We start from the raw sequence: 23,293 nt of genomic DNA, 5'->3' as shown, positions 1-23,293 counted from the left end.
TCATGGTATCTCTTTGCAGCAGTAGAAACCCTAACTAAGACAGTTTATTTATGATTCTTGCCTTTGAAATGAAAACAACTGAAAATGTGATACTATGTGGTCAGGGACTGCTTATTATTGTAGTGGGTAGCCATTCCAGCTTTGATCTGGAAGTTCCAGCTTTGCTCTGGAAGTTCCAACCCCCATTAAGGCTTCGGCAACTGTCACGCCTACAAGGTGGGGCCAAGGGAGGATCCTGGAGACCTGAGATTGAGATGGGCCAGCGCTCTCTCTGTTCCTGGACCCTAGATGGTGGAGGTTGACCAAGCAGAGCTCCAGAGAACACCGTTGGACTGTGACACATCTACCTCAGACCCCGCAACCTACCTATCCCTTCATTTGTAAGTTACCCACTAAATAAATCTTCCTTTTTACTATGTGAAGTGACCTTAATAATTTCGCCAGTATATTACCACCAAGTTTACTGGGCTATTCATATCTTTCAGTGACTTTTTATGTTTATTACACCAAGAAGACACTCTTTTCAATTCCTATCTTGGACTATTGAATTCTGTCACTTCAGATTGTTAGAAGTGAAGTGATATATTACTGATTATTATACAAATTAGAAACATTATTTTATCCTTTTTTCTTTGTGTATATGTATTTGCAACAATACGTGTGTGTGTGTGTGTGTGTGTGTGTGTGTGTGTGTGTGTGTGTACAAGTACATGTGGGGCGGGTGGTTTTTTGGTCTTTTAATGGGTTTTGGGTCTGGGATAATTTTCATTGTTTAGGGGGGCTGATTACAAGTTGTTGTCAAGGGTTAGGAAAAGGGCTAAGCAAAGGAGGTTAGATTTAAGGTTCTTGTTTTAAAAAAGGAAAGAAAGAAAAGAAAAAGAAAAAGACAATTACTAGTTTTAAATACTTTACATTGGATTGGATTGTATTATATTACATACAAATTATATATATTGAAATTGATATTGTTAGAAAATGCTATATGTATATTTCTAATTGTACTTATACCATTCATTTAACAATGTAATGCAATTTTCTGATCCTTGAATGCTATTATTACCAACTATTAGGATATAAAGAAATGAAAGTTTAGTAGTTAGACATTACAATAGAACTTGTAGTCATATTGCATATGTTTTCAAAATTGAGCAGATATATTTTAGATAGACAGGTCATCTTCAAACCCTTCAGAGATCTACAGAATATGGCATTTAAAATGTTATAATGACTTAGAAAATTTCTCTTTTTGTTATGACAATGAGACATGTCAGTTCCTGGCAGTACCAATCTACTTAAGAGAGAATATTGGCATTGAGAAACTGCATATGAAGTTAACTTTCATTATAGCAAAAGTTAGCCACTGGACAACAAAGTATCCTCAAATCAACTGCTGACAAACAGGACAGACAGGACATGAAACAAAGGACTACTGATTCTTGCCAAACAAGTGTTGTTATGGCTTTATAAAAAGGCATCTTCTGAAGCCGGAACAGTATGGCACCATCTCTGAAGTGGCCTTCACAATCCAGAAAAGGTACAGTGCCCTTTTCTTCAAAGGCAACTGAACAGGCAGTGGGCCGATGGCTTCTGATGTGCAATGGAACAGCAGCTGAAACAGTTATTCTTGAAGAGTAACTAAGTTCACTCCTCTCAATAGTAGACTGGCATTTAATAGAGGGATGTGGAGAAGAAGGGGATGTTGAGATCAAGCCATATATATACAGCCAAGAAGAATGGACAGCTGAATTAAAAAACCATCAACAATTTCCAGAATTTAAAATCCTGAATCATGACATGACACTAGTGGAATTCAAGTGTTTCTGGTACTTGGACTGCTCTCACCCAATGTGAGGTTGAACTGTTGACCTTGTGTACATCCTACTTCACAAATGAGTCTGTCAGATAAGTTAAGCCTATAGGCTGAAGATGATGCCCCAACACTGCGGAGAAACCTCAGACAACTGTCCAGGCAGCTGGCTGTTTCAGTCAACTCACAAATTATTTGGAAGTTGATTGCATGCACTTCCTGTTTTTATTTTTGTTAGCTAATATTATTCCCTTCTTAGGTCTCTGAGGGAGTTGAAGATTAGGTAGTTATAGTTGAAGATTAGTTAGTTATAGTTGAAGACTAGTTAGGATAGAAAGTGAATTAGGTACATTTTGGACTTACCAAAATAGGATAGACAATGGAATTATTTTCTCTAAATTTGTCAAATACAAATGGACTAGACATTGTTTAGGCATTTATTACTTGTATTTATTGTATATAGTTATTGTACTTTTGTATATAGTTTTTCTTATGTTAGTTATACCTTTTTCCTTTTTTCTTGTCATTAAAATAGAAAAGGGAAAATATGGTGATATTATATTTGTACTAAAATGTGATTTGTGTGTTAATAAATAAAGTTGTCTGGAGGTCAGAGCTAATAGCAAGCCATTGCAGAAGCTGGGCATTGGTGGTAAACTCCTTTAATCCCAGCATTTGGTAGGCAGAGCTAGGTAGATCTCTGTGTGGTCAAGGATACAGCCAGCATTGGAGACACATACCTTTAATCTCAATACCAACTATAGAAGACCTGGAGGTCTGTACAGACAGGCAGTGATGAGGCGGTCATGTGGTTGGGTTTACAACCAATGAGAAGGCAGAACAGAAAGTATATATATATATACAAACACAGAGGAAGTAGGTCTCTCTCTTGGCTGAAGAGGATTGCTGAAGCAGGAAGGGTAAGGCTCTTAGCTCTGACCTCTTGGGCTTTTATCTTTACATTGGCTTTGTGTTTCTTAATTAATAAGACAGTTGGTTACATCTACAAGTACACACACAAGTGTGTAAGCCAAAGGACAACCTTGGGTATCATGTTATGGGACCATTACCTTTTCTTTAATTTTTCAGGCAGGGTTGTTCACTGTTCTCAGGCTGGTCTTTTAGGTAAGTCTAGCTGGCCAGCTAGCAACAGTGAGGACATTGTTTCTGCTTGTTTAGCATTGTGAAATAAATATACTGGGATTACTGATATGGACAACCACACTAAGCACATTTTATATGGGTTATGGTAGTAAGACTTAGGTTTTCATGCTTGCAACTCAAGCACTTTTACCCCAAAATCCATCCTTCATGTTCTCATTAATGGCAAGAAAATTTGTTTTTTTTTTTTTTCTTTCCCCATAACTGAAGGTTGAAAATTCTGTTACCAAGAACAGTTTGGGTACTTTACCTAACTTTGGAGTAGAGTGAAAATGCATTCATTTACATGTAACAACAATTCATGTACTACTCTATCTCTATTAACAAATTGTCTTGTATCATAAGTATGAAACAGACAAGTGAAATACTGTTACTTGATATTATCGTTTTAAATATTTTCAAGGCTGAGTACCTTTTCATGTTGTTGAAAAACATATTAGTGTGCATCCTAAACACAAATAGAGATTTGCAATTTCATCAAAGCCTTGATTGCTTTAGTCATTGTGGTTGTGATTACTTAGCATTGTATTTTCCAAGCCCCAATCAGGGTCTTGCACACTATTATTAATAATATTTATCTATTGAAAGAATTAATAATTGAATTTAATCTTGATAAAGAGCCAACAAGTTAAAGTCTATTTCCAAGGAGTATCCTGTATTCATATTTACATGACTCCAAATGAATATATTAAATATTCCTTAGCTGTGAACAAGAAATATTGAATTAACTTCATGGTTGAGAATATAGAATCTGAATTATTACAATATCTCCAAGTGACTCTCCTAGAAATTCAATGTCATGTCAATTTCCATAACAAAAATGATACATTCTGAGTCTAACCAATAAAATTGAGTGTTCAATCAGATCATAGGTGTCACACTTTATGAAGACTATTGGTAATCAAAATTCACTTGGTGTAAGAATAATGATATAAACTGTGCAACAGAAATTATTGACATGAAACATACTATGTATTTTCACTTTGTTATTAAAATAGGAATTTAATATATATTATGTTGAATTCCATAAGCATGGAAGTATTCTCAGTAAATAATCCAAATGCTATTGACAAAGCTGAGCCTTTATATGTGGCAAAGATGGAATTTTAAAAGGATGGTATGTCTGCCTTCAAAGACCAGTTCAATTATTATTCAATTTGTATATTTTCTGTTGAAGAAACTAGGGATACTTTCAGAAGAGACACATATTGATGTCTAGAAAATAAGTCAGAAAACTTAAAATACTCTTGAAGAAATGTCATGATGGCAATTAAATGGTTTAATATCTTTGTCTACTGTAAATTTGTATGAAAACTTATTTTTTTTATTACTTTGTTAATCTAACTTAAGCTTTAAGAAAGGTTATCTCCAAGAGTGTCAGTTCTTAACAAATCAAAAATAAGAGATTTCTTTCCATCACTATGGTGGAATAGATTTCTTTCTGTGTGGCAGGTTTGAAATGGCTTGGAACATCGCTGTTAGAATAAATATCAGATATTTCTGTTTACTTGATGGTACTTTATTGATGAAATAACCAAGATAATATACACCTCATAATGTTCATCATGTACCCATAAGAATTTCAGTCAAATGAAGAGTTTAAGATAACATGGAGATAAACAGAATTTTTAGCTAGAAAGAAACATTAAGAAATCAGAGCATTTGGCATATAAAAAAACACCTAAGAAAGGTAGTGGTATTTACTTGAATCATTTAGAGAAATGTGCTAAATTGAAACAATTTCTTACCATTCTAGATTATCTAATTATGTTTTCACTAATTTTGTGGCCATTAGTGCATTTTAGACTTGCTCACTGTGCCATACCAATCCCTATGTTTTCTGAGATATGAAAATATTAAGTCAAACTCTGTAATGCTTCCAAAGGATGATAGTGGTCATTCACATTTTATACTTTTATTTTTAATTGAACATATAAAACAAACCAAGTAAAGGTACATAATTATTTTCTTAAGAGTTATACACTGTTATAAAAATGTCTCCAAGAGAACACTGGAAAAATGTGACATGTGTGGACGCATTCTCTCAAGTGAGAAATGGACAAAACTGGCGACTTTTCAAATTATGAGTCTAAAATGATGTTGAATACAATGTGGTCAGGTTAAAGGACAGAAAGGGTATCATAGACAAAATAATTCCTCATTTTCGTCTTATAATATTTGTAATTCAAGTGCTTTGAGTCATTTTATTATATATTTACACCAACTTCTGTATGCATTCATTTAAATTAGTTATACATATATATATAAAACCAAATATATATATATATATATACACATATTACCAAATATATATATATATATGGTATATATACCAAATATATATACATATATTACCAAAACATTTTTGCGATGTTAAATCCAATTCCAGTAATGACATTACCCCTTCCTGTTTTTCTTTTTGATTATACATTATTTTTCTGTTTCCTGTATATACTTAAAGTTGAATATGAGTGATTATGAAAATTATAAATAACAAAAATTCATGAAGTACAGAAATATTTGAATTCTGCACAACTTAAATTCATTGTCATGAAAGTTCATTAAAATGCTGTATCTGTTTGTCCTGATATCTTTTTGTTTGAGGTTTCATTACATAAATTGTAATTCAAAATGAACTAAAACATTTTGAGAAGTAAATGCTAAATGAGAGCCACAGTTTTTAATGACTTCATTTATACAGAGAAGATTGAAGTTAAAGTAGCAATATGTTTTTTGGAGATTCAATGTTTACCAAAAATCCATGAAAGCCACTTTAAGAGTAATACTAATAACCAAGGACTTTGTATTCTACTGGAATACATTTTAGATGATAGCAATTGGCTTAATTTTCTCCTCTATAATCATTTTTAAATTTACTTTATGGTAGGTTTAATAAAGCAAGTTATTTCTTTAATTGATGTAACTTAGTAAATTGTATACTTGTGTGTTTACTCTAGGGATGGTATTACCTTATCACCTTCAGAAAACGTGATGCCATCCACTGCTCTTTTCCATGTGATTTCTGGAACAGGCTCGCCTTCTGCTTCACAGATGAGCGTGACATGACCATTCTCAGATGTCGTCTCATTTTTAAGTTGTAATATATGAGGCTGTACTGTAAAAAATGTGCGTGTTATACAATTGATATTGGACCAGAATGGTTACTGGTCACAGTGAAAATTCCATCTGAGACTTTTCACTACACATTTGAGTGATATGAGGTAACTAACATCAAGGCAGTTATAACATACTTCCTAAAACTATGGAGAAAACTGCAAATAAGAGGGGCAGCCATTCTAGATAACAAGATAACAATGTTTACCCACTTTTAGTATAATAATTAGTTCAGCTCCCTACAAATCAATATAAAACAGTTCTTTTCAAAAGTTTATCAATCTAATGTAACATTCTTTTATTCATTTTCTAAAGCCACAAAATTTAAATTTCTTCTCTAAAACCCTGTATCTATAAACATATATACACATATGAAAACATGTATATGTCATCTATTTAGTCTTATTGTATTTATCTTTTAAAAAGCTCAACAAAGTAGACAAATGAGTAAGTCTTGTTGGATACTTAGGATGTGCTGGTGTTAGATACAACTGTGAAATTTTTCACGAGAAAAAGAGATACTGAAACATTTTCTTTGTGCAATTACAAATGATTAATTAGGACTATAACTAACTTTCACATAGCGCTAGACTAGTGTTTCACAACCTGCGGGTCACAACCTCTTTGGGGGGAAATGAATGACCCTATCACTCGGGTTGCATATCAGATATCCTGTCTATCAGATATTTACATTATGATTCATAACAGTAGTAAAATTAGTTATGATATAGCCATTAAAATAATTTTATGGGTGGGGCGGGTCACCACAACATGAGGGATTACATTAAAGTGTCACAGCATGAGGGAGGTGCTCTAGATATTAAGCCATTTCTCTAACTGTAATCCTGTAGAATATAACATTAAATATACTAGTATTATATTTTCTTTCTAATAAAATATACCTACCTTCACAATTTACATAATAGCACTATGCTTTAAAATTTGGACTTTGTGCTATCTGCCTGTCCTGGTTGGTTTTTCTTGTTGTTTTGTTTTTGTGGCTGCTCTTTTGTTTTGTTTTTATTAACTTGACACCAGCCAGAGATATCTGAGAAGACAGACTCTTAGCTGAGAATATGCTTCCTTAGTAGACAAGCCTGTGGAGCATTTCCTTGATTGATGGTTATTATGGTGGGGTCCATCCCACTGTGGGTGGTACTATTCCAAGCATGTGGTCTTGGGTAGTAGACACATGCAAGCTAAGTAAGCCAAGGGAGCAAGCCAGTTAGCAACTTTCCCAGTCCCATGGTTTCTGCTTCAGTTACTGCCTCTAGGTTTCCACCATGAGCTCCTGACCCAATGCCCTTAGTAATGGAGTGTGACCTAAGAGTTGTAGGGTGAAACAAACCTGAATCTCCCCAGGTTACTTTTGTGTTTTATCACAGCAAAAGAAAGCCTAATTAAGACATTGTCCTGGGGATGTCTTTCTGCATGCTGTGAATGTGTTGCTCTGATTGATTGATAAATAAAATGCTATTTGGCCAGTAGCCAGGCAGGAAGTATAGTATAGGCAGGATAAGCAGAGAAGAGAATTCTGGCAAGTGGAAGGCTGAGTCAGGAGACACTGACAGCCTCTGCCATGAGAAGCAACATGTAAAGTACTGGTAAGCTACGAGCCATGTGGCAAATTATAGATTAACAGAAATGGGTTAATTTAAGATATAAGAACATAGATAGCAAGAAGCCTGAGCCATTAGGCCAAACAGTTTAAATAATCTAAGCATCTGTGTGTTTATTTGGGTCTGAGTAGCTGCAGTTCTGGGCAGGACTGGAGATAACTCCAGCTACAACATTGCCTTACTCCTTCTCTCTCTCTCTTTCCTTCTTCCCTTCCTCCCTTCCTTCCTTCTTTTCTTTATCTCTTTTTCTTTCTCACTTATTTAGCAAAATAAAATCAGTAAGATCCTAAAATCCAGCTGTGTCATGTCATTACATGATTATTAAAAAAACTATCAATATAATTAACCAGCCAATGAAAATATTTTTTATTAATATCAGAAATATGATCCATAATATCAGAAATATCGTGTATAAAATTTCAACATTGTTTTACATTTATTCCCTTTCATTCTTGTAAAGCAACACTGAATACATTTGTGTTTCTTTTGAAAAATAAAATTTGTATCCACAAAAGTGAATATTATATATAAAATTTTAACATTTTTACATTTCATTCCCTTTTACTTTTATACATATCCATTTTATCTTTCAAAAGAAACACAAATTTATTCAGTATTGCTTCACAAACCATGATGTAATGTGATGTTTTATGCATTATTTCATGTTTTAAAGGATAGAGTTTCAGAAATCCTAATACATCCTCTTGTTCCCATACACTGGCATCCTAATAAAAGAAGAAATTGCAGAGTGGTATTTCACTATCATTTCTTTTCTTTTTTCTTCAACATAATCTCTTTATTTATTCTTTTATAACTTCACATCCTGTACCCTAATTCTGCTCATTTCTCAGTCATCCAATATTCACCCTTCACCCTTGTGGTGTCACCTAAGAAAAGATAATTTGAAAAAAAAATTAAAACCAACACAAAGACTGATGAAGAGGTGTTGGAGAGGCAGGAGAGATGGAAGAGTGAAAAGGATTTCTTGTTCTTCTTTGTTTTGTTTTGGTTTTCATTCACTACTATTTCTATTTAGTTTATTTTATTTAGGTTCCCCAATGTCACAGTTAATATTTTTGGAGAGAATTAAGTTTAGAACTAGTTAAGGATTTCCTATAGTTTCAAAGCCAAATGTTTTTCACTCCATGGGTACTTCTTCTGCAGGTTTATTTATTTTTATTTTTATTTTGTCATTGAAGACTTGTGTAACCATCATGTTAGCATGACCTGGATTTGAAAATGAAAAATCACGCTGACCTAAATGACAGTCTTTGATCAGTGCCACCTGGGTAATCTGATCCCACATTATTCAGACAACGTGTTATTATTCAAATTTTAGATTTTCATCAATTTTATTAAAGATATTCTATCATCCTACAGGAATATAGATATTATGAAGGTCCCTGCCATTCAATACAGCAGCAGTGGGCAGTAAGTTTTACTATTCATCTTGTGTACAAAGTAAGAAAAATATTTCCAGTCACTAAGAAGAGCATATACCTTTCTTAACCACGTATTTCACATTGTTTATTTTGTCTAGTTTTTGTTATAAAATAAATTTGATTATAGCATGTGTAATGGTAGCTAAAACTCACTAAATTTTAGCAATGTATTCAACTTTTTTTAAACAGAGATGTTTTCATTTATTTTATGTGTATTGGTGTTTTGTATGTGTGCATGTCTGTAGATCACATGCATGTAGTCCCCAGGGAGGCCAGAAGGAGAAATCATATAAAATGGAACTGGAGTTTTAAATGGTAATAAGTCACCTTGGGGGTACGAGAAACAGAATTCAGATCTTTTGTAAAAATTAGCAAATATTTTTAATAATTGAGCCAATAAAACTTGTTTCAGCCCCAAAACTTGTTTAATATTAGCTGCCACAGTTTTTGAGCAATTTTCTCTGTTGTCAAGATAATGAGAGTAAAATCAATATTTGGTACTAATCTATATGCACAGAAAGCTGCCTGAAGTAGACAATATGTCTCTTGATCAATATGAATAGTGCCTATATAGTATCTTTTAAAGATGGTAAGACACTGATTATAGCTACAGGCAAACATTTCTAAATTTGAGCCTTACACATGAGAAATTTTGAAGCTATTAAATATAAAATGAATCCCATCATGTATCCTTCAGTAATGTATTAAGATAAATGTTCCAAGATGTATGATGTTATACAGCTCATTGGGTAAAAAGTAAGCAAATTCTTTTTTTTTTTTTTTTTACCATCTGTCAATATCCCATGGAATTTTACATAGCATTCCACGTAATTCTTAGGATAATTCTGTCGAAAACTGCATCATTTAATGTTTGTTGCTGAGATAAAGAAATATGTTTTTCTTGTTTGTTTGTTTGTTTTTTGTTTTTTTGTTTTTGTCTAAGGAAAGGTTATAGTTTGCATCCAATAGCACAGCAAAGGATGGTTCTGACCTCTTTCCCTCTTGATGAATACTGCCTTCTAACCACAACATTGTAATACTTACCAAAGACTTGAAGGAAGGCCTGCTTTTCATCTTCTCCTGCCTTGTTTGTGGCTTTGCAGACATAAGAGCCTCCATCTTTATTGATTATGTTCCTGACAGTGAGCTCTGTATTACTGCCCTTTAAAGTGTATTTTTCATTTTCTTCAATGAGCTTGCCATTCCTAAAAAAAAAAAAAAAAAAAAAAAAAAAAAAAAAAAAAAAAAAAAAAAAAAATGAAAAGTGAAACAAGTTGATACTCACAATATAATTTAATAAACGGGACATCACAATCATCTTATTTATCTATAGCCATACAGTTTTTCATGGCTAGGAAAACTGATTGCTATAGTTCAGATAGTTCAGTCAAACAGTCAAAATACATTTTTATTGTTCAATCAACCATAAGGCAAATATATAAAAACAATACTTGAAATTTAGTTAGATTTTAGAGATACAAATGGCATTTATTTGAGCTTGAAATCATAATCAAGTAATGAAAACACCTGACTTCAACTTGTACTTTATTAGAATATACTGTTTTTATTACTATTTTTATTTACTTTGTACTTTAATAATTAACTAGTATATGTTCATGTATGTATTTATATTCACATGTGGACTATATAAAAAGAATTTCTATGAAAATTCCTTTAACTTAACATGAAACAGTATAAATGTCATGAATTTATATTCACTGTAAGTATCATCAATGAAAAATCAATGTGATAGTGAAGAGAATAATTTTTGTTTTTTGTAGCTGTCAATAATTATTATTTTCCAAGTACTTTCTATAATGAAATATATTTCCTTCAAAATTTGTGTAGTTATAATAGAAAATACTGTTAACATTTTCTATTATATTTTAATTGCATAAAATATTTAAAAAAATTTCCTTCCACATATAAAATATCTCTATATATTCCCTTTACTTACAATTATTCTTATTCTACTTTTCCCTTTACCCTTTTTTATATTTCTATTTTTATCTATGATTTTCAATTTGAAAACTGAATTATTATATGACACATTGACATAAAACAGTCAGAATCTCTCTGTGGTGTAGATATTAACATTCCTATATCAGTTTAAATTTCAATTTCCTACAAGGAAACACAGCAAGACTTTTATATATCTGCTGTGGAATATTTCCTTACACTATATAAATATATGTCACTGTGATTGTTTTAATAGAGAAACTGACTGGCCAATAGTTGGGCAGAAAGAGATTGGGTAGGAGAACCAGAATAGGAGAATGCTTGGAGGAAGAAGGGCAGAGTCTGGAGTCTACAGCCAGATGGAGAATGAGTCAGACATACAAAATAGAATAGAGGTAAAAGCCATGAGCCTCAGAGTAGCACATAGATAAATAGAAATGGGTTAAGTTTTAAGAGCTAGTTAGTTAGTAACAGGCCTATTGCTATTGGCCTAGCATTTATAAGCAATCTTAAGTCTCTGTGTTGGTTGTTTGGGAGTAGGTGATCAGGACAGGAAAATTCTGCCTACAATATACCCTTGAATCTTTCAAGTGAATTCTATTAATATTTAGAGCATGGCAATATTGCCAGTCATCAAAGTCATTTTCAAAATACACACCTGGAATATAAGCAACAAATTTATAAGATGATGAAAATTCTTATAGTTAATAAATACTTAATGTAATTACCAAATGATATCAGACATTAAGACTATTCATACCTACAAACTGGGAAAAAAACAACATACTTACAAATTAACCAATACCAAAATAATATTTAATGAAAAATTGGATAGAAATTAAAAGATGTTTGATGTAAAGAAAATTCAAATATAATTTTCTAAAATCAACAATGTATAATTAAAGCAATGTTTCTAGATAAAATTATTATTATATGAGAAGGGTGAAAAACTTCAATAACATAAATGCTACCTAAAAAGAAAACAGAAATTAAATGCAAAGTACATAGAAAAAAATTAACAAAAATAAGAATAATATTCACTGAAACATAAAAACTAAAAGACAGATTAATGTCAGTTAAAATTTGGGTATACGTATATCTAGACAGACCAGATGAAGAAGGAATAGAACAAGGAAGCAATTGTGAAGTAAGCAAGACAAGAGAAGCAAGAACTTGAAGTAGTACAGAAATTAAATGCATAACAAGGTAATAATGAATCATGCTAGGCTTTTACATGGCATTAAAGGCCATTAACACATTTCTGTAAAAAACATGCCAGTAACGACTGAACAATAATGAAAGAAATGACCTCAATAGCCCTTTACCACAACCACAACCACAACAACAACAACAAAATACATTTATGGTGCGACCTGCGGCCAAGAAAAGGGATGAAAAATTGGTTTAGTGAGTTTAACTAAGAAATAACCAGGCTTACTTTTCAACTTTGCCATGAAATAGTACAGGGACAGATACTTCCTTACTGAAAGAGACCATCTTGATTCTCAGCTGGAAGACATCTGGAATCGCCATGAAAAGAGACCATTGTGTATCTGTGAGGGAGTTTCTAGATTAAGATTGCTAAAGTGGTAGCTGGCTAGTCTAGGCAGCACCAATCCAAGACTGGGATTCAAAACTGAATAAAGAAGATAAAGGTGGTTGGCTGGGCAGAAACATTCATCGCTCTCTGCTACCTACTGTGGATGCTACTGAATCAGATGTTTTGTGATCCTCTGCCATCCCTTAGTGGAAAGAAACCTTAACCTGGGAGACAACTTATTGTCTTCCTCTCCAAATTACCTTTTCAAGTGTTCTGCCACGAAACAGAGAAAAGTAAGTAACACACTGATTCACTCTAGGGCCAGTATTTTCCCGACCTTTAACAATTCAAGACCAAAACCAGGATCACTGAAGACCCAGTAGCCATTAAGTTATCAGCATCTTAATTCTTATAATGCCTAAGAAAGACACCAGACTCTGAAAAGGTGAGGTTTTCTTTATTTAATTTAATTTATTTACTCATTTACAATCCCAACCAGTTTTCCCTCCCCACTCTCTTCCCATTGACTCCCTCCTACCTCTCCCATCAATCCACTCCTCCCATCATTCTGTTAAGGAAAGGGGCAGGCCTCCCATGGGTATCAACAAAGCAAGGAATATCAAGTTACAATACTACTAAGCATCTCCCTTTGTATTAAGGCTGGGCAATGCAATCCATTATAAGAAAGAGGTTCTCAAAGCATTAGAGACAGCCCCTGCTCCCACTGTCAGGAATTCCACAAGTAGACCAAGATACACAACTGTCACATATTTGCAGAGAGCCTAGGTAGGTCCCGTGCAGTCTTCCTGGTTGTTGGTCAGATTCTGTGAGTTCCTATCATCCAGGTTAGTTGTTTCTGTGGGTTTTCTTGTATTGTCCTTGGCCCCTCTTGCTCTACAATCTCTCCTCTCTGTCTTCAGCAGGATTCCTTCTGTGGCTCTCTGCATCTGTTTCCAACAGTTCCTGGATGAAGGCTCTCTGATAACAACTGAGGTAGTCACCAATCTGACCACAGGAGATGGCCAGTTCAGGCTATGAACCCACAATTGCTAGGAGTCTTAGCTGGGGTCATCCTTGTAAATTTGTGGGAGTTTCCCTTGCATTAGCTTTCTACATGACCCGAAATGCCATCTCCCTGTCAGTCATCCCTTTCAATACTCCTCCCCTTCACCCTCCCCTCAACCTGATCACTCATGTTCTCATCCCCATGCAGGAGATCCTTTCATCCCTCTTTGGGCCTCCTTTTTATTTAGCCTCTCTGGGTCTGTGGATTGTAGTATGGTTATATTTTATAATTAATATCTACTTATCAGTGAGTACATACTGTGTTTGTCTTTCTGGGTCTGGGTTAAATCACTTAGGATGAATCTTTTCTAGTTCCATCCATTTGCCCTCAAATTTCATGATGTCATTGTTTTTAACAGCTGAGTGATATTCCCTTCTGTATATGTACCATATATTCTTTATCCATTCTTTGCTTGGGGGGCATATAGATTGTTTCTAGGTTGTGGCTATTATTAATAAAGCTGCTGTGAACATAGTTGAACAAGTGTCCTTGTGGCATAATTGAACATCCTTTAGAAACATGCCCAAGAGAGGTATAGATGAGTCTAGGGGTAGATCAATTTGCATTTTTCTGAGACACCACCATATTGATTTACAAAGTGGCTGTACAAATTTGCACTCCCACCAGCAATGGAGATGTGTTCCTCTTGCACCACATCCTCTCTAGCACAAGCTGCCATTAGCGTTTTTGAACTTAGCAATTCTAATAGGTGTAAGATGGAATGCCAGAGTCATTTTGATTTGCACTTCCTTGATAGGTAAGGATGTTGAACATTTCTTTAAGTGTTTCTGTTGAGAATTCTCTGTTTAGGTTTGTACCCCCTTTTAAAATTGGATTATCTGTTGTTGTTATTATTGTTGTTGTTATTTACGAGAAAATCCAGGATAGCTAAAACAATTCTGTACAATAAAAGAACCACTGGAGATATCACCATCCCTGATCTCATGCTCTACTGAATAGCCATAGTAATAAAAATAGCATGGTATTGACATAAAAACTGAATCAAATCAAAGACCCAAACATAAATCCACACACCTATGAACACAAGGAATTTTGACAAAAAAGAAAAAAATTCTACAATGGACAAAAGAAAGCACCTTCAACAAATAGTGCTGGCAATACTGGATATCGTCATGTAGAAGAATATAAATAGATACATATCTATTACCCTGCACAAAACTCAAAAACAAGTGTGTCAAGGACCTCAACATAAATCCGGTTACAGTGAACCTGATAGAACAGAAAGTGGAAAATAGACTTAAGCACATTGGCACAAGAGACAACTTCCTGAACAGAACACCTTCAGCACAGGAACTGAGATTGTCAATTAATAAGTGGGACCTCATGAAACTGAAAAGCTTCTGTAAGGCTAAGGACAGTGTCAACAGGACAAAATGGCAGCCTAAGGCATGGGAAAGGATTTTCACCAACCCCACATCTGACTAGGGATGCTCTCCAACATATAAGAATAGCTGAGTTTGAAAAGAATGCTTTGTGGTATTTACTTTGAAAAAACAATAGAATCCACCCAATTAATTGGCTAAATTATAATATGATTCTTTAGAGTATTTATTTTTACTTTAATTTTTTCATGCAGTGTATTTTGATCTACTCTTTCCCTCCCCAACTCCTCCCTGAACTTCTGAACCTCCTTATTCAACCAACTTCATTGTCTTTTTCTCTCTCAAGACAAATAATTTGTAGTTCTGATGAACCTGAAAATGTGTTCTAAAGGAACGTATAAAGGGATGATTACTCTGTATTTGTGCTGTCTTAAGTTTACATGTCCCCAGGCACTGCTGTCTGCTTTGTGAACATTATCACTGCATTCCAACTCTGGTTCCTTCTATATTTGTGTAACATACAAAGCATGTTCCCATATCCATATTAATATTGGCTCTCTAACCATTTTAGGTCAATTAATTTGGAGATGGTACTTCAAAAATTAAAAAAAAATAAAACAAGTTTGTGTTTGAATAAGTGACACCCACATTTGATGGATAGTGTGTGTGTGATGTCTGACTGACCATTGAACTCCATAAATCCATATGGCATTTTTTTTCTCCTCTCTAGCACTGGTATTACAAGAACAAAAGTGCAAACATACATCTGTTATGTGGATCGTGGGCATAAACCTTAAGTTGTCATGCCTATATCATCTCTCTATCTCAAGGAACCTATATTCTTTTAAAAAAAAAGAGCAGCATATATATGAAGTGAAAAGGATATGATAGGATAGAGTAAAGGAGTGGACATCAGGATGCCAGTGATAGGATAAAGTAAAGGAGTGGACAGGATGCCAGCGAGATAGTCCTCATCAGAAACCAGTCCCAGTGGTACATTGTTCTTGGATACCCAGTCTCCAGAAATGTGGAGAAATACATTTCTGCTCTTTCAGCTACCTAATATATTGTTTTGTTGTTGTTGTTACTGTGGTTACTAAATCAGTGGACTCTCATCGTGTCATTTGTATGTACCACCTCTGCTCATCAGGTTGTCTGAATCCTCAAGTGCAACTAACTCTATTCCCCAGTGCTTACAAGAATTTATTTTCATAGTTTTGATACATTTTATGAACAGACATATGGGATCAAATAAAAGCTTTTCAGTAAAAGTAAATATATCTCTACAAATGTTACAATAATACAATCCTATTCTCCCAAAACTTTTTTTTTTTTTAAATCAGACACCAAGAAAATCTATTTGGATTCTAAGCACTCTCCATTATCACCAAAAAATGGCATTTAAAGGCATACAGATGAGAAACCATAGATATAAATATGGAAAAGTAAACATATTCTGGATTTGATTTATTTTAGTTCTTATGATAATTTTATTTTCAAAAAGCATAAGAAAATAAGTTTTAGTAGTGGAAATGCATGAACTGTGAACCAATGGCTGAGGAGCCCCCATGGAACTGGACCAGGCCCTCTGGATAAGTGAGACTGTTGATTAGCTTGAACTGTATGGGGAGGCCCCCAGGCAGTGGAGCCAGGACCTGTCCTTGGTGCATGGCTGGCTTATTAGAGCCTGGGGGCCTATGCTGAGGCACTTTGCTCAGCTTTGGTGTAGGGAGGAGGGGCTTGGACCTGCCTAGGCTGAGTCTACCAGGCTGGGCTGACTCCCCAGGGGAGACCTTGTCTTGGAGGAGGTGGGAATGGGGGGTGGATTAGGGAGGAGGGCTGGGGGTTGGGAGAAGGGAGGACTGGGAAATCCGTGGCTGATATGTGAAATTAAGTTAATTATAAAATAAAAATATTAAATAAAAAAACAAAGTGTTCCTGTGCTTTCCTATTTATTTCATTCTAAAATTCTGACAAGTTGCTTCTGACTTTACAATACAGAGTTTCATAGCTCCAGCACACCTGGAGCACCACAGATTAAAAAAAAAGAAAGAAAAAGAAAATATGTTTGAATAAAGTAAAAGGAGCTAAATATCTCTGGACATATATAATCTTTAGGGTCATGATCACTATTTGTTCTTGGGATGAATGGCATAAGAACTTTTCTGTGACTCAATTAGGTGTACTATGGACCCTTAAAGAATTATTGGAAATATAGTACTCACTGAGATACATGATGATTGCCTGGGCTTAGTATGCTAATGTCAGATGAGCAACCCAGTAAAATACTATTACCAAGAATTAATATCTGCATAGATTAATTCCAATCACCTTGTTTATAGAATCCTACTGTGCTAAAATCATAAACAAGATAAAGATCTGAAATCATATTATCAAAATATGTTAAATAGAAAGCAGTGAAGAATAGTTGTGGATATTAATTGTTTTTAAAATCAATTACAAAGTATAAATATTGCCAATCTTATCATTGCATATACCAAATATAGTTGTTAAGTTTCAAACCCAGAACAAACAGCTGAGGCGTCTATTTAACACATCAAAGCTGGACCTGGCCACCATGTTCTTCCAGCATCCCTCAGTCCCTACCTATTACAGGGTATGGTTTGCATACTCTACCCTCTACTCTGAATTTTCCAGTTCAGGGGTTGGGCTGCCATTCCCCTAAAGGTTCCTCCCTATATAATCCAGACATTTTGATCACATGGCTCTTCCCTTTTGGACCTCTGGCCTCCTGGCTGCTGTACCTCATTCTCCTCTGCCCTGTCTCCTCTCTTCCTCCCGCTTTCCCTCTCCCACATGACCCAGCTCAAACTAGTAATGTCCACCATGGACTCTTCCAGATATCCCTGCCTCTGACTCTGCTTTCTGCAATATCTATAATGAACTTTCTCCTCCACCATTCCTAGGCGCAGTCATGTCCTTTCCTTTCTGTTTTTTATTTCTATTTTTCATTCAGTATCAACTAATAACTTTGTGATTTTTTTTTGCAATTTTTCATTTATAAGCATAGCAATAGTTACACATCTTAGTGTTCCTGCAAAAAACTGTATCTTCCTATTTTACATTTATGATGTGCATATGTGCCGGTGTGTATAAAATGTTCATTTATGCATACATTTGAAGCCAGAGTATAATATAGGGTGTCACATTCAGGAATCCTGCTACTTGCTTCTGTACAGGATTTGGCATTGGCCTCATCAGTTACCCTAAAGTGGCTGGACGGTGATCCTCTGTGATTCTAATTTATCCACCTATGTAGCATTGATTTTATAATATCAGCATGCCTGCATTTTCATACAGACTCTAACTCAGGACCTCATGCTTATGAGGTAAGCACTTAATTGACTGAGCGATCTCTTCAGCCTCATAAACTGCACTCTCATGGTTATGTTTAAGATCATCCTGTTTGTGGCTTCATTGTCTTCATTTTATTCCTTTGAACAACAATCAATGACAATAGAGTAAATAAAAAATGTGCCTAGTAATAATGGATTCAAAGCACATTCAAAAATTTAAAATAATAGACAGAAGTAAACAAAGAATAATTTTTAGAATATACTTGGTATTCTATTGATTGAGAATTTTTTTAATTAAAAATAACTTCTTAAAATGTCATCTATATAACTATTTTTAAATTAGTACAAAGCCAGGCAGTGGCAGCATATGCCTTAAATCCCAACACACTGGAGTGAGAGCCAGGCAGATCTCTATGATTTGAGGCCAGCCTGGTCTACTGAATGAGATCCAGGACAGACACCAAAACAATACAGAGAAACCCTGTCTCGACCAAACAACAAAAAACAAAAATAAATAAAAATAAATTAGTACAAAAAGAGAACATGTAGTTATTTTCATATAATAAGTGATTTTGCATTCAAACAATACCGCTAAAACATCCATTATCCATTTTAATACAGACTGTATTCCAGTAATAACACAGAGATTCTATCAGCAGTAAGGCTGCAGAGCCAACATTGAACAAAAGATAACTCTGAACCCCCAGTAAACATTCTCTGCCAATATTTCACTCAGGAACATTACAGTCCGTTCACATGCTGCACTCTGTCTATGCTATCTAATCTACTTAGCCAATGACTAATAGCACCTTAGAAGGGCAAGATGCCTCATTGGATCAAAGTTAGCAAACCTAAGTTCATTCCAGATCCCACAGTGAAAGGCAAGAACCAGCATTTGAAACACACACACACACACACACACACACACACACACACACACACACACACACACACACTCTTTTTTTTGGGGGGGGGGGTTCGAGACCGGGTTTCTCTGTGTAGCTTTGCGCCTTTCCTGGAACTCACTTGGTAGCCCAGGCTGGCCTTGAACTCACAAAGATCCTTCTGGCTCTGCCTCCCGAGTGCTGGGATTAAAGGCGTGCGCCACCACCACCTGGCTCCACAGTGAATTATTTTTAAGAACCATTTTTCATTAGTTCTATTATTTATGAGCTCTGAAACAATCACATCATCCCCTAACCTATTCTTCTTCTAAAATCTCCCATATGACCCTCGTTGTTCTTTTGCTTTCCTTTTTATTTTATTGAACACAGTTTTTTTTTCATACAATATGGTTTGATTTTGGTTTCCCTACCCCAAACTCCTCCCAGATCTTCCCTATGTCTTCTCTCATCAAAATTCAAATCCTTTGTTCCTCTTTCTCCTTAGAAAACAAAAAGGTGTCTAAAACATAAAACAAAATATAAATAAACTAGAATAGGACAAAAGAAAACAAACAAACAAAGGAGTCGAAGCAAAAGCTGTCTTTCAAATCCATGGTCTCTTTTTAAAATATTTTTTACATACATATATGTTTGTGTACACATATATTCCAAAATAAAACCCACTCAGTCTATAAAATGTTACTTGTATGTGTGTTTTCGGGGATGATCATTTGGTGTTAGATAACCTTTATTTCAAATGAGACTAGACAATGTTTGTTTCTTTCCAAATAATTACAATTTCAAATATTCCTCTGTGAGCCTTATGAGCACCACGCAGAAGACATGGGACCCTCACTTACCTAAACCAAGAGATGGTAGGATCTGGAGAGCCTGAGGCCCTGCAGGTTAAGGTCATCTCTTCTCCTCTCTCTGCAGTAGCATTGAAGGACTTCTGGGGCATCACAATTGCTGGTGGAACTGAAGGAGGAAAGACACAGAGTAAAGAGATGCCACCATAACACTGAATCACCAATATTTTGCCACTATCTTTTAGTGTTTTGGTTCTCCGTAGTTACTTTCTGTTTTCACAGAGAATTAGGGTCAGAGATAGTTTTTCTTGTGCATAATAGGATAATTCACCATGTTATTAGTGTAGTGTCCCCCAATCTGTTAAACAGTGAATTGTGTATTTTAGTGAACACATATACTGCATGAAATATGTCTCACACAAAGACATAGCAGCACTGACTTAATCCATACTGAAATCTACTTTCAGCATAAATGGATTTCCTATTCAGGTTCTTATTGGTCTATGTAATTCCGTAGGCCATCATTCACTGTTTCAAGACAGGGCTTTCAAATTAGGTGTCAAACCATAATGTTCTTTCTGATTAACTACACTTAATTTCTTCAAACAACTATAAAACATTTTATGAAGAGAAACTGCTTCAGCTATAGAGTATGAAAATAGATTTTCATGAACAATTCAATTTTAAAATTAAGCTTCCTCAATTTCGAACTAATTACATTGCAAAATTGTACACGCTGCACATTCTGGTCATGTTGAAACTGTGGCTGAAATGCAGTGTTTGCAATAAACAAGTCATAGACTTCCATAGAACTACCTCAGTTTCAAAGTAAAGCTGGAGCTGAGACTCAAGGCACATCCCCATGCCCTTAAAGTGTATATGATAAAGTAAGACTTGTAAAATAAATATTAATAGATTGATTACTATATATATATATGAGACAAAATAGATAGCTTTATATTTTATTATAATTGCATATCTTTAGAGTAGTGTTCAGTTTTGCATTGATAAGTCACTGTCCCATGGACATTGAGAAAAATAACTGATATGAATCTTAGTAACTAAAAACAGTACCTCACATTTTTGCCTTTACAAGGGTTGGTATAGGGATCATGCTTTTACATGAAATAGCATAATAATAATTACCACTATTCCCAAAAGTGGACTTTTATAGATACTAACTCTTAATTTTATGAGTATATTCATTTCACTCTTTATATCTCATTTCCTTTCTGTTGTAATTATAGACACAATATTTTTTCACCCTATAACCTACTACTTTAACTTTGTGTCTTGGAAGTGAACATTAAATGAGGTGTGTCACAGTTTCTGCTCTTTAATTCTTTTTCATTTTATATTACAACATAATAACAAGATCCCCCTTCCCTTTTCTCATTCCAAATGTCCCATATACCTCTCCCCACTCTCCTTCATATTAACAGCTTTTTTCATTGTTATTTTATGCATATATATGCATATAATACTTATATATTTCTATTTATAACCTGTTGGGTTCACATGTCAATTGGATGCATGTTTTCAGGGTTGTTTTGTATGCATTGGATAACCAATTCTACGCCTCTTTTCTTGCTTTTCACATCTCTCTCCTGGGTATTGTGCTCTGGTCTTAGAATTTAGCATAGAATTACAGTGTCCTTTCTTTTTTCTTCTGGCTAGTAATCAGTTTGTGTAAATTCAGGAGTGCAACAGTCCTGCCATGTCCAGAAGATAGTAGTTTGTAGTTATCTTGCCCAATCTGTGACTTAGAGCTTTTCTACCCTTGCTCCTGTGGTTTTCCTGAGGCCTTGGGAGTAGAAGTACAATGGAGATATCCCATGAAGGTTGACTACATTCTATTGTCACTTATTCTCTGGACTTCACCAGTTTGGGGTCTATAAACAGTACCATCCACCTAGTAAACACGCTACTCCAGTGAGGGTAGCATTTTGTTGGCATAATTGGCTTACATTTTCCAATTTTAAATGAAGTTGAAGGAATGGCTAAATTATTTTTATTGTAGCAATGCATATTTTATCACACTACAGAAAACAAATGTATTAACAAAAACCTCTCCATTATGTTTTTAGATAGAAACACTTCTGCGATAGAAGAGAGCTTTCTAGTTCTCTTTCAGTTGTTGCTGTTAACCAAAAGAGGGTGTTCATTATTTGTCATAATTTTGTTTTCAATAAACTTTCCAGGTTGGAAAACTATTACTACTTATGTTTTGCATCACACAGAATTTGATAAAGAAATATCTGTTCTTATGTTACAGTGTAAACCATCAGAAGAGTAGTCTCACTGGGGATTTAATACCATATTCTGAAGATCAATTACTAGGCTGCTCGGATTGATGTGATACCAGAAAAAAAAATCTTATCATGGTATTGTCTTTTGCTGTTTTAATTGGTTTGGTTTTTTTCTTCCATTTTTTGGGGGACATAATACAAATTCACATCTCACAGCTCTACCAATATAGTTTTTATTTTCATTACATGTATTTTTTTATATATGCTTGCTCATACACTCATGCCATGCAGTGATGATGGATGGCAGAGGACAACCAAAAGGAATCGGTTTTCTTCTTCCACTATGTGTGTCTCAGTGATCAAATTCCTGACATCAGGATGGGTGGTAAGAAAGTTCATTTACTGAGCCATGTCTCTGGCCTGGCTTTTGGCACTTGAACAAATTTCTATTTTTCATTTATGGTGATTATCAAGATAAAATGTTATAAATTTTATTTGGAGCTAAAAATGTAAGTTCTAAATAGGCTTTTTCAAATAGAGCAGATGTCAAAAGTCTCAAAGAATTTGTTTCTCATTCTTTGAGTTATAAATGTTTACTGATTAATTTGCAGTTGTAGGCCATACGACTGCATTGGGCATCTTTGGAATAAAGTTAAAGATAATAGTAATCCACCATATGGGTGCTAGGGATTGTGGATAAGTCCTTTGAAAGAGCAGCCAGTGCTCGGAACTACTAAGCTAGCACGCCAGTCCCATTTTTTGCTTATGTTTACATTTTGTGACCACTTTAGAAAGTTACATAATGCATATCAGTCCATTATTGTAAGATTGGGTGGACTGGATTGATATTTAACACGTATGTATTATAACATCTGTGTATGAACAAAGAAATTATGTTTTATCTTCGGGTCTTCTGATGAGTTCAGTAGCACAAGACTGGTCTCATTACATGTAAACATTGAAAAAAAAAAAAAAACCAAAAT

General features: G+C 34.6%; 1 protein-coding gene across 2 annotated transcripts in view; it reads right to left on the bottom strand.

Annotated features, from left to right (window-relative positions):
* The window catches only part of Ncam2 (neural cell adhesion molecule 2), a 423,714-nt gene that overhangs the window by 140,684 nt on the left and 259,737 nt on the right, over positions 1 to 23,293 (bottom strand). For both annotated transcript variants that reach the window (XM_076549131.1, XM_076549130.1), the window contains exons 6-8: positions 20,113 to 20,230; positions 10,188 to 10,348; positions 5,938 to 6,083 (exon numbers count right to left, since the gene is read on the bottom strand). In XM_076549131.1, the coding sequence (XP_076405246.1) occupies positions 5,938 to 6,083; positions 10,188 to 10,348; positions 20,113 to 20,230 (425 nt within the window). The remainder of the gene's footprint in view (positions 1 to 5,937; positions 6,084 to 10,187; positions 10,349 to 20,112; positions 20,231 to 23,293) is intronic.

The sequence above is a fragment of the Peromyscus maniculatus genome, chromosome 12 (assembly GCF_049852395.1).
Source record: "Peromyscus maniculatus bairdii isolate BWxNUB_F1_BW_parent chromosome 12, HU_Pman_BW_mat_3.1, whole genome shotgun sequence".
NCBI lineage: Eukaryota > Metazoa > Chordata > Mammalia > Rodentia > Cricetidae > Peromyscus > Peromyscus maniculatus.
Note: the sequence above shows the minus strand (reverse complement) of the source record. Positions and strands in the feature narration are given on the sequence as shown.